Genomic DNA, 17,753 nt, shown 5'->3' with positions numbered 1-17,753 from the left:
CTCGCCATGTCTCTAGCGCCAACATAAGCATGCCTACAACTTACTATCCCCAACCAGTACGTCTTTGGAATATAGGAGGAGACTGGAGCACCCAGAGGAAACCCGCACAGTCACGGGGAGAACATGCAAACTCCTTACAGACAGCGGTGGGAATTGGACCCTGGTCACTGCCAGGAATTGGCAACTGCAAAGCCATGAGACACTGGGCATCTTGAGTGAATCCAACATGGGAAGGGAGGAATTCACTAGGAATTTCAGAGTTGGAGACATTTGCTCGGGTAAGAAATTGGCCTTGAAAGGTAATACTGGTCAACAACGTGCTGTAAACAAGAAACCATTGAATGCAGACAAGTAAAAGGGAAAAAGAACTCCTGTGGGAGAGGGGAGCAGACTTTCCCAGCTTGGTGGTTCTTGTAAGGGGAGTGGCAGTCGTTCCAGCTGTAATTGGAAACCAAAGGTTGCTCCTTGCTGCTCGTACATTTCCCACGATGAGTACCGTTGTCAGACTGATCAGCCATAATGACCAAGCCTTTACCAGGGCACAGCATTGGAACTGATGCCTCACTGCTCTGGAGACCCGGCTCCAATCCCAGCTGTCGGGGTGGAGTTCGTGTGTCGCCCTGTGACAGCGTTGGCTTCCATTGGGTGCTCCAGTTTCCTCCCACATTCCAAAGACGTGCAGATCGGTGGGTTAATTAGCCCTGTAAGTTGCCCCAGGGAAGGGTAGAATCTGGGGTGGAGCTGGTGAGAATTTGGTGAAACTAACAAAGCATTTAATGTAAGGTCAGTATAAATGGGGAGTTGGTGGTTGGTATGGACTTGATGGGCTTATTCTGTGCTGTCTCTCTCAGCCAGCACTGCCCTTCTGGTGTCATTTCAGTTTCCCTGGGAGGCTATCCTATCATTGCCATTCCCTTCATCCTGCCCCTTCTCGGTGTCTTAAAACAGATCTGATTTATAAACTTTCCCCAGGCACGATGAAAGCCCTGAAACACTTAATTCTGTTTCTCCCTCCACAGATACTGCCTGACCTGCTGAGTGTTTCTGGTATGTTCTGATTTTATTTCATATTTCCAGCATCTGCAGTTGCTTTGCTTTTTGACAAAGGACCATTGAATGGGGCTGGGAGGAGCCAAATCCTGGACAAGGAACCGAATTGAGAATAGACTGTGAGGTGGGGAGATTCATGAGGAAGTGTCCAGGACAGAGGGGGGGTCAGTGATTGGGAGGGATCGCCACAGATCATGCTTCACCTGCTCTTAGTTCTTCATTTTCCTTGACCCATGAGTTTAACTCATTGTTGGGCTGTGGGAGAGGTCGGCTACCCCCTAAACTGCCCAACCTCACCCCTTCTCCACTCAGTGCCCCGCACCCCGCACCCCACCGGTGCCCTCAGCTCTCCCTCTCCCTGAGGGGGCTGGTTTGCTTGCTTGTGGCCCCCACACTGTCAGGACAGAGAGAAGGGAAGGAAGCGGGACGGAAAGCAAGGGATGGCTAGGCTGACAGTCCGCCCTTTTGGATAGGGCTGAGGAAAAGTGGTGTAGGTTCTGAAAGCAATTGATTGCCTAGATTTGCAACCACTAACACAAGAGATTCTGCAGCTGCTGGAAATCCAGAGTAACACACACTAGATGCTGGAGGAACTCAGCAGGTCAGGAAGCATCTATGGAAATGAATTCGACGTTTCCAGCCAAGAACCTTAGATTGGTTAGATTTTATTGGCTTTATTTTTATGGCGCATGTTTTATTTTCAACCACAGTATCAAGACTGTGCCAGATTTGGGCTTCACTCTGTGCCATGCTCTCCACGCAAGTTGTGGTAGTACCTGTCACACCATTTTCACTGTAGCCCATAGTGCCAAGGGGGGCACTGACAGTATGGGGTAAGGGTGAATCTGGAGGGCCCATGTCCACTCCCTTCCTTCAGCCTCCACGGTGGATGTTCCTGTGGCTGCTGCGAAGGTCTGACTGCCTTCAGTGGGCAGTGGGGACTGCAGCACTTTTGAAAAACGCCCTCTGTCCCACCACTGGACACAAGTTTCTTGACCTTTACTGAGGAGAAGGAGCTAGTGTCGGTGCTATTGGCACCACTGAGGTTGATCACATCCGGGGAGGTGGACTCCGGTGATGAGAACAGGTCCAAGGACCATCTTACCAAGGGGACGTTAGCAGAGCAGGAAGGCATTGGGAAAGACCCTCTTAAAGAACCGTGCAAGTGTGGGGGCAGGGGTTCAGGAGTGGTAGTGGTGACCGAGTGTGAGAAGTAAATGATGTACCAGGGAGTGGTGTAGGGGTGACAGGGAGATGTGTGTGCAGGACTAAGTTGGGCTGAATGGCCTATCTTCATGTGGTGTATTTACTGTGGAAAAGGGCACCAGTTTGTGTATATTGTGGCCTGTAAATGTGGCCCAATGAGGACTAGAGCCGGGAAGGATGTAGACGCATATTGGTAGGAGGCATGTTCCCTGTCTTTGGTCCCATCCCTGAGCTGTGGCCCTCATTTTTCTCACAGAAGATTAATGGACAAGTCCCTCCCTGAACAATCTCATCCTGCTGGTCACTTGGCTCCGCTTTACCGTTATTTGGGGCTCTTTAAAGTTTATGTGGTTTTACTGATCTCAATAATGATGGTGATCATAAACTTGGTAATTATTTTTAATCTCAGAACTTTCTTGTGAATTTTAAATAAAGTTTATCCGATACCTGATAAGGCCCCTGGGCTTTCTGGTTGGCATAAATTAATCATGGAATACATTCCTTTGGACTTTTTAACATGCATGGTACTGTACACTCAAAAACAAATACTATAATTTTCACAACACATGGCAACCTTTTCTACAATATGTGGATGTAAACCTGTCTGCTATACTAATAAGGGCTTTTGTATAGGATGTGGTGGTGATGTCTGTACTTTGATGGAAGTGTTCTGATAGCTGATATCTGTGAGGTGAAGAGATGTAAATGTACCTGGAAATTGAAAGTTTTCTTATGCTGAGCAAAAAAAAATGTTTTTAAATATAAAAAAAATACAGTTTAACTCTAAGCAACCAGTGACAGAATTAATTGAACGTCAGCACGTGACATAAAGCGGGGGCTCTGGTATCCCTCCCACATCCCGAAGGCGTGCAGGACCACAGGCCAACCAGCTGCTGTAAGTGCACCCCACTGTGTGAGTGACAGGGGAGGGGCCATTGATGGGAGTGCGGGGGAAATGGCTCAGTGGATAGCACGCAGTCAGTGTGCTGAAGCTTCCAAGCCGTCCCTGAGTCTGTAATAGAACATAGAACAGTACAGCACAGTACAGGCCCTTCAGCCCACAATGTCATGCCGACCCTCAAACCCTGCCTCTCATATAAGCCCCCACCTTAAATTCCTCCATATACCTGTCTAGTAGTCTCTTAAACTTCACTAGTGTATCTGCCTCCACCACTGACTCAGGCAGTGCATTCCACACACCAACCATTCTCTGAGTAAAAAACCTTCCTCTAATATCCCCCTTGAAGTTTTCACCCCTTACCTTAAAGCCATGTCCTCCTGTATTGAGCAGTGGTGCCCTGGGGAAGAGGTGCTAGCTATCCACTCTATCTATTCCTCTTATTATCTTGTACACCTTTATCATGTCTCCTCTCATCCTCCTTCTCTCCAAAGAGTAAAGCCCTAGCTCTCTTAATCTCTGATCATAATGCATACTCTCTAAACCAGGCAGCATCCTGGTAAATCTCCTCTGTACCCTTTCCAATGCTTCCACATCCTTTCTATAGTGAGGCGACCAGAACTGGACACAGTACTCCAAGTGTGGCCTAATTAGAGTTTTATAGAGCTGTATCATTACATCGCGACTCTTAAACTCTATCCCTCGACTTATGAAAGCTAACACCCCATAAGCTTTCTTAACCACCCTATCCACCTGTGAGTCAACTTTCAGGGATCTGTGGACATGTACCCCGAGATCCCTCTGCTCCTCCACACTACCAAGTATCCTGCCATTTACTTTGTACTCTGCCTTGGAGTTTGTCCTTCCAAAGTGTACCACCTCGCACTTCTCCAGGTTGAACTCCATCTGCCACTTCTCAGCCCACTTCTGCATCCTATCAATATCTCTCTGCAATCTTTGACAATCCTCTACACTATCTACAACACCACCAACCTTTGTGTCGTCTGCAAACTTGCCAACCCATCCTTCTACCCCCACATCCAGGTCGTTAATAAAAATCACGAAAAGTAGAGGTCCCAGAACAGATCCTTGTGGGACACCACTAGTCACAATCCTCCAATCTGAATGTACTCCCTCCACCACGACCCTCTGCCTTCTGCAGGCAAGCCAATTCTGAATCCACCTGGCCAAACTTCCCTGGATCCCATGCCTTCTGACCTTCTGAACAAGCCTACCATGTGGAACCTTGTCAAATACCTTACTAAAATCCATATAGATCACATCCACTGCACTATCCTCATCTATATGCCTGGTCACCTCCTCAAAGAACTTGATCAGGCTTGTTAGACACGATCTGCCCTTCACAGAGCCATGCTGACTGTCCCTGATCAGACCATGATTCTCTAAATGCCCATAGATCCTATCTCTAAGAATCCTTTCCAACAGCTTTCCCACCACAGACGTAAGGTTCACTGGTCTATAATTACCCGGACTATCCCTACTACCTTTTTTGAACAAGGGAACAACATTCGCCTTCCTCCAATCTTCCGGTACCATTCCCATGGACAACGAGGACATAAAGATCCTAGCCAGAGGCTCAGCAATCTCTTCTCTCGCCTCGTGGAGCAGCCTGGGGAATATTCTGTCAGGCCCCGGGGACTTATCTGTCCTAATGTATTTTAACAACTCCAACACCTCCTCTCCCTTAATATCAGCATGCTCCAGAACATCAACCTCACTCATATTGTCCTCACCATCATCAAGTTCCCTCTCATTGGTGAATACCGAGGAGAAGTATTCATTGAGGACCTCGCTCACTTCCACAGCCTCCGGGCACATCTTCCCACCTTTATCTCTAATGGGTCCTACCTTCACTCCTGTCATCCTTTTTTTCTTCACATAATTGAAGAATGCCTTGGGGTTTTCCTTTACCCTACTCGCCAAGGCCTTCTCATGCCTCCTTCTTGCTCTTCTCAGCCCCTTCTTAAGCTCCTTTCTTGCTTCCCGAAATTCCTCAATAGACCCATTTGATCCTTGCTTCCTAAACCTCATGTATGCTGCCTTCTTCCACCTGACTAGATTTTCCACCTCACTTGTCACCCATGGTTCCTTCAACCCTCCATTCTTTATCTTCCTCACCGGGACAAATTTATCCCTAGCATCCTGCAAGAGATCTCTAAACATCGACCACATGTCCATAGTACATTTCCCTGCAAAAACATCATCCCAATTCACACCACAAGTTCTAGCCTTATAGCCTCATAATTTGCCCTTCCCCATTTAAAAATTTTCCTGTCCTCTCTGATTCTATCCTTTTCCATGATAATGCTAAAGGCCAGGGAGCGGTGGTCACTGTCCCCCAGATGCTCACCCACTGAGAGATCTGTGACCTGACCCGGTTCATTACCAAGTACTAGATCTAGTATAGCATTCCCCCTAGTCGGCCTGTCCACATACTGTGACAGGAATCCATCCTGGACACACTTAACAAACTCTGCCCCATCTAAACCCTTGGAACTAATCAGGTGCCAATCAATATTAGAGAAGTTAAAGTCACCCATGATAACAACCCTGTTATTTTTGCACCTTTCCAAAATCTGCCTCCCAATCTGCTCCTCTGTATCTCTACTACTACCAGGGGGCTTATAGAATTCCCCCAATAGAGTAACTGCTCCCTTCCTGTTCCTGACTTCCACCCATTCTGATTCAAAAGAGGATCCTGCTACACTACCCACTCTTTCTGTAGCTGTAATAGTATCCCTGATCAGTAATGCCACCCCTGCTCCCCTTTTTCTGCCCTCTCTATCCCTTTTAAAGCACTGAAATCCAGGAATATTGAGAATCCATTCCTGCCCTGGTGCCAGCCAAGTCTCTGTAATGGCCACTACATCATAATTCCATGTATGTATCCAAGCTCTCAGTTCATCACCTTTGTTCCTGATGCTTCTTGCATTGAGGTATACACATTTCAGCCCTTTTACCTTACTGTCTTTACACTGTTTATTCTGCCTCTCTATATGTTAGATCTGGCTTTACTCCATGCATTTCTTTCACTGCTCTATCGCTCTGGGTCCCATCCCCCTTGCAAATTAGTTTAAACCCTCCTTAACCATGCTAGCAAACCTACCTGCAAGGATATTGCTCCCCCTCGAGTTCAGGTGCAACCCATCCAATCTGTACAGGTCCCACCTTCCCCAGAAGAGATTCCAATGATCTAAAAATCTAAAACCCTGCTCCCTGCACCAACTCCTCAGCCATGCATTCAACTGCCATCTCCTCCAATTCTTACCATCACTGTCACGTAGCACTGGCAGCAATCCTGGGAACGTCATCCTTGAGGTCCTGTTCTTCAGCCTTCTGCCTAATTCCCGAAACTCACACTTCAGGACCTCATCCCTCTTCCTGCCTATGTCGTTGGTCCCTACATGTATCACGACTTCTGGTTGCTTTCCCTCTCGTACCAGGATGTCGTGCACCTGGTCAGAGACGTCCTGGACCCTGACATCCGGGAGGCAACAAACCATGCGGGTGTCCTTCTCACATCCACAAAAGGTTGGAGAGTTGACTGTAACACACTAGTATGATATTTGGGTGAGGCACTGAGGAAGTGCCCCAGTGTTGGAGACACCATCTTTACAACCTAAAGAGCAGACAGTGAGGGAGGGGAAGCGGAAGATGGAGTGAGGGAAAGGCCGTGAGTGAGGGGCAGTGAAGACCTCAAGTCATCTGAGCGGAATTAGGCCAGTCAGTCCACCGAGTCAACTCTGCCCTTCGATCATGCCTGGTCCATTCCCCTGCCTTCTCCACGTTACCTTTGACACCCTGACTAATCAAGGGTCCATCAACTTGCACTTTAAATATTTACTCAATCACCTGGCGTCCACAGCTGTTTATGGCAATGAGTTCACCGATTTCACCAGGTTCACCACTCTCTGGCCAAAGAAATTCCTCCTCATCTCTGTTCTAAAGGAACATCCTTGTATCCTGAGACTGTGCCCTCTGGTCCTAGACTCCCCCACTATTGAAAACATCCTCTCCACATCTACTCTATCCAGGCTTTGCAATATTCAATGAGATCCCCCTCATTCTTCTAAACTCCAGTGAGTACAGAAGAGTGAGATGGCCCCAGCAAGGTTCCTGTGGCTGAGAAGTGAGCGATTCCCCGCACTGCTGGGTGAATACAGGAGGGGCAGCAATGGTTTTTGCTGGGGTCTGTGGAATTGAGCGCAATTCAACCGTAGGTTACTTCATGTTACATTTTACTAAGGGAGAGATTGAAACTAAGTCACAATGCTACAACGTGACTGCTGTAATATTGTGTTTTATTTTTAATTTTGACCCAGTGAGCCTGCGCCACCCGATTACACCCATGTGACAATTGAACGTGGGAGGAGGCCCACAGACGGCGGTGGGAACTGAACCGGGGTCACAGGCGCTGTAACAGTATTGTGCTGACCTCTATTCTACTGCGTCACCCCCTACAACTTAACAGCAGAGAAGCAGTGCGTGACCTATCTAGTCACACCTGGTGATTACACTTCGCCAAGACTCCTTCACGTCTCCCTCCGTCCCAGCTGCACTTAGGTCGAGATTATTTCCACGCCCCCCCCCGTTTTGTTCACTTCATGGGCTGGGAATGGCTCTGTAGATCAATTTGTTCCTTCTGAACCCACAGACCTTATATTTATGACTTCAAGGTTTGACAAGGCCACTTTCTCTGCCCTTGAAGGATTTTAATTGCCACCCCACAGCTCTCTCCCCTCAGGAGGACCGATCTCAACTTCCATGCCCTCCTCCAGGAGCGTTGTGCTTTCTGTCTCCGTATAACTAACTGCATTTCACGCTCAAGTGGCTAACGTTACGCCAAGCTTTCTGCTTGGAGTTTGGTTCTCGTGTTCTCCAGTCCTTACCTAGGGAGGAAAGATCCCAAGAACAAAAGGAGTCCACAGGCCAGTGTTCTTACCAATGCATTTTAATATTGCCTTTTGAAATTTATTACAAAATACACTTTATTCCCATTCTTTACACAATTAATGTGGTTATGCAGGTGAATGAATTTCATCCTTTCCAGATAAAAGTAGTTTTAGAATCTAGCTCACCGATACCCCATGTTCCTATCATAGAACCATAGAAACTACAGCACAGAAACAGGCCCTTTGGCCCTTCTTGGCTGTGTCGAACCATTTTCTGCCTAGTCTCACTGACCTGCACACGGACCATATCCCTCCATACACCTCCCATCCATGTATCTGTCCAATTTATTCTTAAATGTTAAAAAAGAACCCGCATTTACCACCTCGTCTGGCAGCTCATTCCACACTCCCATATCACTCATTCTAATTACCTGGCAGCCACCAGTTCACAAGAACCAGGCCACTTCCCCCTCACGTCTTTCTATCTCGGAGTCAAGCCAGTAATATTGCCGGTTCTAATCATTTAGTTGGATCATACACTCAGTGGCCACTTTATTAGTACAGGAGTGGAACCCGGTGAGGTTTTCTGCTGCTGTAGCCCATCCACCTCAAGGGTCAACATGTTGTGCATTCAGAGATACTCCTCTGCACACCACTGTTGTAATGCGTGGTTATTAGTGTTACTATTGCTTGAAGCAGTCTGGCCATTCTCCTCTGACCTCTCTCATTAACAAGGTGTTTTTTCCCACAGAACCGCCACACTCTGGATGTTTATTTTTGTCTTTCACACCATTCCCTGTAAACTCCAGAGACTGTTGTGCTTGAAAACCCCAGGAGATCAACAATTTCTGAGATACTCAAACCACCCCATCTGGCACCACAGTCAATGTCACTTGGATCACACTTCTTCCCTGTTCTGATGTTTGGTCTGAGCAACAACTGAACCTCTTGACCCTGTCTGCATATTTTTATGCATTGAGTTGCTGCCACGTGATTGTCTGATTAGATATTTGCATTAACGAGCACATGCACACATGTACCTAATAAAGTGGCAACTGAGTGTATAAGCTCACAACATAAGGTGGAGATCATTCTGCCCACCATGGTCTGCCACCTGTAAAAGGCTCTGGCCATTAAGAGATACTTTCTGTCCTTGTCCCAGAGCCTTTCCAATTATCTCTCAAAGGAGGAGGTGGGGGAGCAGGACATACAGCCCCAGGGTTGTTCCCACATTCCTCATTTACTCTCCTGTCCTTTCCCCACAACCTCCGATGAGAAATCTAAATTTCAGCTTTAATATACTCAAGGACTCAGCTTCCACACCCCTCTGTGGCAAGGACATGGCTACCTAATGGCTTTCTACTCTCCCAAGTTGGACACATCCTCCCAGTATTTACTGCTCCTAATGTCCTTCTAGACTCTCCCATGTGGGACACATCCTCCCAGTATTTACTGCACCTTGTGGAATATGATTTATTTCAGTAAGATAGCCTCTCATTCTTCCAAACTCCAGTGAGTCCCAGACTGCTTTGTTTTGCACACTTTTCTGTTCTTTCATGTATCCACTCCATATGTAACACACTGTGTAACAAAAAAACCTTCTCATGAACACTTTCACTCAATCTACACCTCAAAAGCCACTCGAGATTTTAAAACATCCCTTTAACCCCAGCAATTTTAAAATGTCCTTTTAACCCCAGGGATTTTAAAATGCTCCCTTAACCCCAGGACTTTTAAAATGTCCCTTTAACCCCAGGGATTTTAAAATGCTCCCTTTCTACTCTATGGACTGGTGTACATGGATGAGGTTCGTCAGTGGAGCAAGGATTCGATTCTCTTCATTGCTCTGAGCTTCCGAGCACTTGTCCATGGTACTAGAAGCTAACTCATTCTCTTTCCTGTGCCTTCACAAGTTCCTGGCCCATTCTGTTGGTGAAGAAGGTGGACTGCTGTCCTTGGCGTGTCTTCGAGCGTGGTATCAAAAGTGTGGTCTGAAGTCCAACTGCGTCTCTCCCATACAAACTAGAGCTTCCGACTGCTCTTCTATGTGCTTTGAACAGCAAGAAAACTCTTTCAGGAGAGAGTCAAGTTTCAGGGGCAAATCCTTCATCAGTCTCCGATCATGGGCCATGCAGTGCAGTCACACCTGAGGAAGTTGGGGCTGCCAACCCTCTGGGTCTAAACTGGAGTTCCCAGGTAATGAGAGACAGTGTAGGAAACAGAAAGGTGACACGGTAGTTTGGCGGTTAGTGTGACTCTGACCCAGGTTCAATTCCCACCGCTGTCTGTGCATTCTCCCCATGACGTGGGTTCCCTGGTTGCTCCAGTTTCCTCTCACATCCCAGAGACTAGGGTTAGTGGGTCACATGGGTGCAACTGGGCAGCACAGGCTTGGGAAGAGCCCGTCACCATGGTCTATCTCGAAACTTTAAACAAAATGGAGGGGAATCAAGGAGACACAAAGACTGCGGATGCTGCAAACCTGGAACCTGGAGCAACACACAAAGTGCAGTCAGGCAGCACCTGCGGAGAGAAAAGTTCTGGGTCGAGGCCCTTCACCTGGATTTCCTGCCCCATCTTTGTGCACATGTTGTTTGAAATGCATTGGATTCAAGGGAAGGGGCAGGTGATTCAAGGTAACACACATACACAATTCTGGAAGAGCTCAGCAAGTCAGGTAGAATCTACGGAAAGGAATAAAGAGTTGATGTTTGGACTGAGACCCTACTGGAAAGAAGGATGAAGAAGTCAGAATGAGAGCAAAGGGAGAGGAGAAGGAGTACAAGCTGGTAGGTGTTGGTGAGATCGGCTGGGTGGTGGGATGAAGTAAGAAGCTGGGAGGCGACAGTTGGAAAAGCCAGAAGGAATCTGATAGGAGAGTGGACCATGCAGGAAAGGGAAGAAGGAGATAAACCAGAGGGAGATGGCCAGGTGAAGGGAAGGGGTAAGAGGGAGCCAGAGTGGGCAATAGAAAAAGACAGAAGAGGGGAGCAGGGAGAAATCACCAGAAGCTAGAGAAATTGACGTTCATCCCATCAGGTTGGAGGCTCTTCAGACTAAGTATGAGGTTTTGCTCCTGCAGTCTGAGTGTGGCCTCATTGTGGCAGTGGCGGAGGCCATAGACCAACACGTGGTAATGGGAATGGGAAGTCAAATTGAAATCGGTGGCCATCGGGATATCTACCTTTTGTGGCGGACAGGGCAAATCTATTTCGGGTCTCAGCGATATAGAGGAGGCCATGCTGGGAGCACCAGGTACAGTAATGTCCCTGACAGACTGATCTCACCCGGAATGACTGCTTGGGACGCTGTGGTGAGGGAGGAGGCACAGGGGCTGGTGTAGCACTTGTTTTGTAAGCAGGAGGGAGATCAGTGGGGAGGTCAGTGAAGAAGTCACTGGAAATGTGGAGAAAAACTGAAAGTGCTGGAGGAACACAGCAGGTCAGGCAGCATCTCCGGAGGGGAATGACCCTTTATGTGGACTGGACTCAAGAAGTTTTGAAGAAGTTAGTGATCCAAGGTTAGTGTAGAAATTACTACTGCTCTCTTCGGTCAGGAGTCTGGTGGCGTATTTGTGAGCACCAGGAGCAAATGGACTATTGGAGGGATGATGCACGTGAGGACAGGAAATCGGGTAATGAAGCCTCCAGGAAGATGTCCAAGCAGAGCTGGCAACCCTAGGGGCTGCAGAATGGTGTTGGCAGTGAAGATCTTGCGGTTCTGATGTTGTACACCTGAAAGCCATGCTTTATTCTCCAGTGACCAGTAGATTTTTCTTTAAAAACACACACACACAACCACACACACACACACACAACCACACACACACACACACACACACACACACACACACACATTCCGACACTATGAAGGGACATGCAAGCAATACCTAAAAGTGTTTCGGCTTGGCTACCGGTAGAAAATTCAGACGGGAGAGACGTCGGTACTCAGGCGTCAGTTTGAACATAATAGCCCCCATCGTATTTAATCCAAAGTTTTGATTCACAATTTTAAATATAAAAAGCGCGTTGCATATCAACAGGATGCCGGAGGAGGGTGGGTTCGACTGGTGGGCAGATTCCTCTCCGGAAGTTCTGCAGCTGGGAGATTGGGAGATTGGGAGTTTGGGCCCAGCAAGGGGAAATTTGTGTACTCAGCCCATTCTCCCAGTGTCAGCTGTTGGGCAATGTTGGGGACACTGTCCTCCCCCTCATCTTCATGTGGCGACCTCACAGGGTTTGACTGCACCTTGGTTTAGCGTGTAACATAAGCACAAGATTCTGCAGATGCTGGAGATCCAGAGTAACACACATAAAATGCTAGAGGAACTCAGCAGGCCAGGCAGCATCTATGGAGAGGAATAAAGGAGGAGCTGATTTTTCAGCCTGAGTCTTGATGAAGAGTCTCGGCCTGAAACATTGACTCATTATTTCTCTTCTTAGATGCTGCCTGATGTGCTGAGAGTTCCTCTAGCGTTTTGTGTGTGTTACTTTGGACACTCTCAAGGCCAGGTCCACAATGCATCCCAACTTAAAGTCAACTTTGGACAGTAAATTGCCATTCTAGGTTGGGTGGGGGTAGGGCTGGGGAAGTGGAGGGGCAGAGAAGTAGGGTAGGGCAGGAGGTGGAGGAAGAGGGCGGACTAACCACCACCCACAACATTTCCTTCCTTATCCTCACGCAGCTAACTCTTGAAGACACAGTGGGGTAGTCAGTAGAGTCACTGTCTCACAGCTCCACAGACCAAGGTCAAATCCTGACCCCTGGTGCTGTCTATGTGGAGTCCGCACATTCTCCCTGTGAGCGCATGACTTCCCTCCACACCCCCACAACCCCAAAAGGCGAGTGGGTTGGTGGGTTAATTGGCTGATGTGAATTGCCCCCAGTGTGTAGGTGAGTGAGTGGTTGAACCCGGGTGGGGGGGGGGGATGCAAAGGGAATAAAATCAATGTGTTTAGCACAGACACAGTGGGCTGAAGGGCCTGTGCCTGTGCTGTATGACTCCTTGGCAATAGGTGAGACCCCTTTAATGACCTGCCTTGCACAGGACAGTGCCTTCGAGCAGCCCGCACACACTAGACAGCTAATGTATATGTTGAGGTGCACCGTCAGTGGGACTGGGTGGGATCGGGGCCATCAGGAACAAGAATCCCGGCAGGACACTGCCCACCCGCTGTCGCGGGTCACAGTTTGGGGGGGCACTGTATGCGGGGTGACATGGTAGTGTAGCGGTTAGCCGAATGCTCTACAGCACCAGTGATTGGTGTTCATTTCCCACCGCTCTCTGTAAGGAGTTTGTACCCTCTCGCCGTCACTGCGTGGGTTTCCTCCCACACTCCAAGGATGAACAGGTTAGTGAGTTGTGGGCATTCTATGTCAGCGCCAGAAGCATGCTGGCACCGGTGGGCTGCCCCCAGCACGTCCTCAGACTGCTGCCCGTTGACGCAAACGGCTCCTTTCACTGTATGTTTTGATGTACATGTGACAAGTAAAGTGAATCTTGCTCTCCCCCACAGAGCTGCCCAGAACACAGACGCCTCTGCATGCAGGGGTCTTCAAACTGCAGGTCTTCCGAGTGGTTTACCGTGCATTTAGACTTGGGATGTGAAGACCCACGCATATTTCAATGGGAATGCTGACCCCAGCCCTCACAATTAAGCACCGCCAGGTCACACACGCAGCATCGGGGGACTGGAGCAGGAAGGAGAACAAAAAGCAATCAAGGGATGTTGCAAGTGAGGACAGTCGGCATTTCACTGAGTGAACCTGGGCTGCAGGGCCACCAGGACAGAGGAGGGGTCGGACTGGAAGTCAAGCAGCTTCTCGACTGTGTGAGGCGTCACCCAGAGATTGGCACCAAGTCAACAGCAAACTGCCTGCCCACTCTGACACCAAGTGCCAATGCCCAGAAGGCAGGGGTGCACGGTCGAACCGATATCCTCTCGATACCGTGGCCAGACACTGCGAGGCGCGGGTTACAGCCGATGCCCTCTCAACACTGCACCTGAATGGCGAGGTGTATCGGGCAGAGTGGAGCACCCTCACCCACCCTTAGAGCAATCTCACAGCCCCACCACAAACCCAATACCCCACTCAATGAAATACCATCTTGCTCCGGCAGTCGGTGATGAATACACCCTCATCGGTGGTACACAGACACACAACGTGTCTTTGGAAATATCCAGTAAGAAATAGGCACCCATATGTAACATGAGCTGTCTGTATCTTCCCGCCTTTTACCACAAACAGTTTCCTCTGAAATCGTCGCCGTGCCACTAGAAGGAATGCGAGAAGCTGGCGGCTGATGTCCGGGAACCCTTGCTCCTTCGGCTCTGACCCACAAAGCCCGGATCGGACCGCTCCTCCACCGGCTCCTCCTTCTTGCTGATCCGCAGGCGGCCGATGAGGCCGGCAGCCAGCTGGTCCCACTCTTCGGGCAGCAGGAGCAGCAGGAAGCCCAGGCAGATGATCAGCACCGCCATCACTCTCACGCCATTGAAGATGATGTCGCTGGTGTAGGCATCCACCACTGGCAGAGCAAGGAGGCAACGGAAAGAGAGAGAGGAGAGGCAGCTTTAGTGTGCGGCGGGGGTCCCAATCTAACCCGCAGTCCAGAGAAAGTGGGGGGGGGGTGATGATGGCAGCCCAATCAGACACTGAAGATCAGGTCCAGCTTTGCTGTGACAGACCTCTGCCTTTCTAAAACAACACCCTAGTTCAGCACCCCCCCCCATGTAGATGTACTGCCGTCCCTTTCCCTCAGATCCTCCACCTCCTCAGGGTCTCAGTGCATCCTCCTCCCCGATCTGGGCCAGTTCAGCTCTCCCCCTTCTCCTCCCTCAGTATGCCTGCCCCTCCAACCAAATTCACCCCCACTGCCCTCCCGGGCCGTGACCTCGCTGCTGACAGTGCGTGGGTCATTCCTACCCAGATATCTTCCCCCTCTGCCCCAGCTTTCACTGAGCATCAACTTTACCCCCATCCTCAGGAGCCACTGCTTCCTCACGCCTGCGGATTATCACTGGCTGTCTCCTGGCGTCCAAATCATAGAGCAAAATGGTAGAGCTATGCACTCAGTCTCCACAGACCAACATCTGTCCACACTTCCTCCTCCTCACTTAACCTGGCCTAGCCTCTACTGAAGTGGACTGCCCGAGTGCTGGTGTGGAATGGACTTGCTGGGCTGAAGAGTTCTATGCTGCATTGCTCTATAACTCGATGGAATATCCCCTGCAGGAGGAAAATATGGTCGATTCTAATTAATACTTGGATCAAGGTCACCACAAACAATCATTCCCCATCACTCACGACATTGCCCTCAGAGTTAGCTCTCTCAGGGGCGAGTCATCATACACAGGGGCAAAATAATGCCACTCGGTCCATCAAGTCTGCTCTGCCACTCCATCATGACTGATTTATTATCCCTCTCAAACCCATTCTCCTGCCTTCTCCCTGTAATCTTTGATGCTCTTACTAATCAAGAAGCTATCAATGTTTGCTTTAAATATACCCAATGACTTGGCTTCCACAGCTGTCTGTGGCAATGAATTCCAAAGATTCACCATCCCCTGACTAAAGATATTCCTCCACATCTGTTTTAAAGAGATCTCCTTCTACTCTGAGGCTGGACCCTCTGGTCCTAGACTCTCCCACTAGAGGAAACATCCTCTCCATGTCCACTCTATCTAGGACTTTCAGTATTCCATACATTTCATTGAGACCCCCTCATTCTTTTAAACCCCAATGAGTACAGACCCAGAGCTATCAAACATTTGTCATACATTAACCCTTTCATTCCTGGGATCATTCTTGTTAAGCTCCTCTCACCCTCTCCGATGCCAACACATCCTTTCTTAGATAAGTGGCCCAAAACTGCTCACAATAGTCAAATGACCAGTGCCTCATAAAGCCTCAGCTTTTATTTTCTAGTCACTCAAAATGAATGCTAACATTGTGTTTGCCTTTCTTACCACTGACTCAACCTGCAAGTTAACTTTTAGGGAATTCTGCACGAGGACTCCCAATTCCCTTTGCATTTCTGATTCCTCAATTTTCTCCCAGTTAGAAAATAATCTACACCTTTATTTCTTTTATCAAAATACAAGTCTCTACAATTCCTTACAATTGTCCATCTGCCACTTCTTTGCCCACTGTCCTGATCTGTTTAAACCTCTGTTCTTCCTCAACACTACCTGCTATTCCACCTATCTTTGTATTGTCCACAAACTTGGCCACAAAGCCAGCAATTCAGTCATCCATCGGGTGCTGGTCTTTTTTTTTCCTTTAATTGGGTTATTTTGGGTTTCTTGCTTTGTGGCTAACTGTAAGTAAAAAATCTCAAGGTTGTATAATTTATATATTCTTTGATTAGAAATGCACTTTGAATCTTTGAATCAAATCATTAACATACAATGTGAAAAAAGTGGTCCCAGCACCAACTCCTGCAGAACACCACTAGTCATTGGCAGCCAACCAGAAAAGGCCCGCTTTATTTCCACACTTTGCCTCATGCCTGTCAGCCAATCTTTTATCCATGCTAGTATCTTTCCTGTAATACCATCGGCTCTTATCTTGTTAAACACCCTCACTGTGGCACCTTGTCAAAGGCCTTCTGAAAATCAAAGTAAACAACATCCACTAACTCTCTCTGTCTCTCCCGTTTGTTATTTCCTCAAAGAATTCTAACAGATTTGTCAGGCAAGATTCCCCCTTAAGGAAACTATGCTGACTTTGAATTATTTTATAATGTGCCTCCAAGTACCCCAAAACCTCATCCTTAGTAATGGCCTCCAACATCTTCCCAACCACTGAAGTCAGGTTAACTGGTCTATAACTTTCTTTCTTCTGTCTCCCACCCTTCTTAAAGAGTGGGGTGACATTTGCAAGTTTTCAGTCCTCCAGAACCATTCCAGAATCTAGTGCTTCTTGAAAAATCTCTACTAATCTTTCAGGTTCCCAAGCACTTTCTCCTTAGTAATGGCAACTACACTCACTTCTGCCCCCAATACTCAAACTTCTGACATACTGCTGGTATGTTTCACAGTGAAGACTGACACAAAAAAACTTACTGAGTTCACCCGCCATTTCTTTGTTCCCTGTTACTACCTCTCTAGCATCATTTTACAGTGGTCCAATATCCACACTTGCCTCTCATTTACTCTTCATACAATTGAAAAACTCTTTTGGTATCCTCTTTTATATTATTGGCTAGCTTACCTTAACCTTTTCTCTCCTTATTGCCTTTTTACTTGCCTTCTGTTGGTTTTTGAAAGCTTCCTAATCCTCTAGCTTCCCACTAATTTTTTGCTATATTATATGTGCTGTCATTGACTTTTATGCTGCTTTTGACTTCCCTTGTCAGCCATGTTTCCTTTATCTTCCCTTTAGAATATTTTTACTTCTTTGGGATATATCTATCCTGCACCTTCTGAATTGCTCCCAGAAACTCCAGTCATTGTTCTTCTGCCATCAGCCCTGCTAGTATTCCCTTCCAATCAACTTTGGCCAGCTCCCCTCTCATGCCTCTGTAAATCCTTTACTCCACTGTAATACAGATACATCCAATTTTAGCTTCTCCCTCAAGCCGTAGGGTGAATTCTATTATATCATGATCAGTATCTCCTGAGGGTTCCTTTACCTTAAACTCCCTAATCAAATCTGGTTCATTGCACACCACCCAATCCAGA

General features: G+C 48.0%; 1 protein-coding gene across 2 annotated transcripts in view; it reads right to left on the bottom strand.

Moving 5' to 3' along the window:
• Nucleotides 1-13,627: 13,627 nt before the first annotated feature.
• LOC134358960 (solute carrier family 35 member F3-like) overlaps nt 13,628-17,753 on the bottom strand; it is a 94,955-nt gene continuing 90,829 nt past the window's right edge. For both annotated transcript variants that reach the window (XM_063071679.1, XM_063071688.1), the window contains one exon: nt 13,628-14,596. In XM_063071679.1, coding sequence (XP_062927749.1) covers nt 14,343-14,596 — 254 coding nt within the window. In that variant the 3' untranslated portion in view covers nt 13,628-14,342. The remainder of the gene's footprint in view (nt 14,597-17,753) is intronic.

The sequence above is a fragment of the Mobula hypostoma genome, chromosome 2, assembly GCF_963921235.1.
Source record: "Mobula hypostoma chromosome 2, sMobHyp1.1, whole genome shotgun sequence".
NCBI classification, from domain to species: domain Eukaryota; kingdom Metazoa; phylum Chordata; class Chondrichthyes; order Myliobatiformes; family Myliobatidae; genus Mobula; species Mobula hypostoma.
The sequence above is the reverse complement of the archived record's forward strand: the minus strand, read 5'-3'. Positions and strand labels throughout refer to the sequence as shown.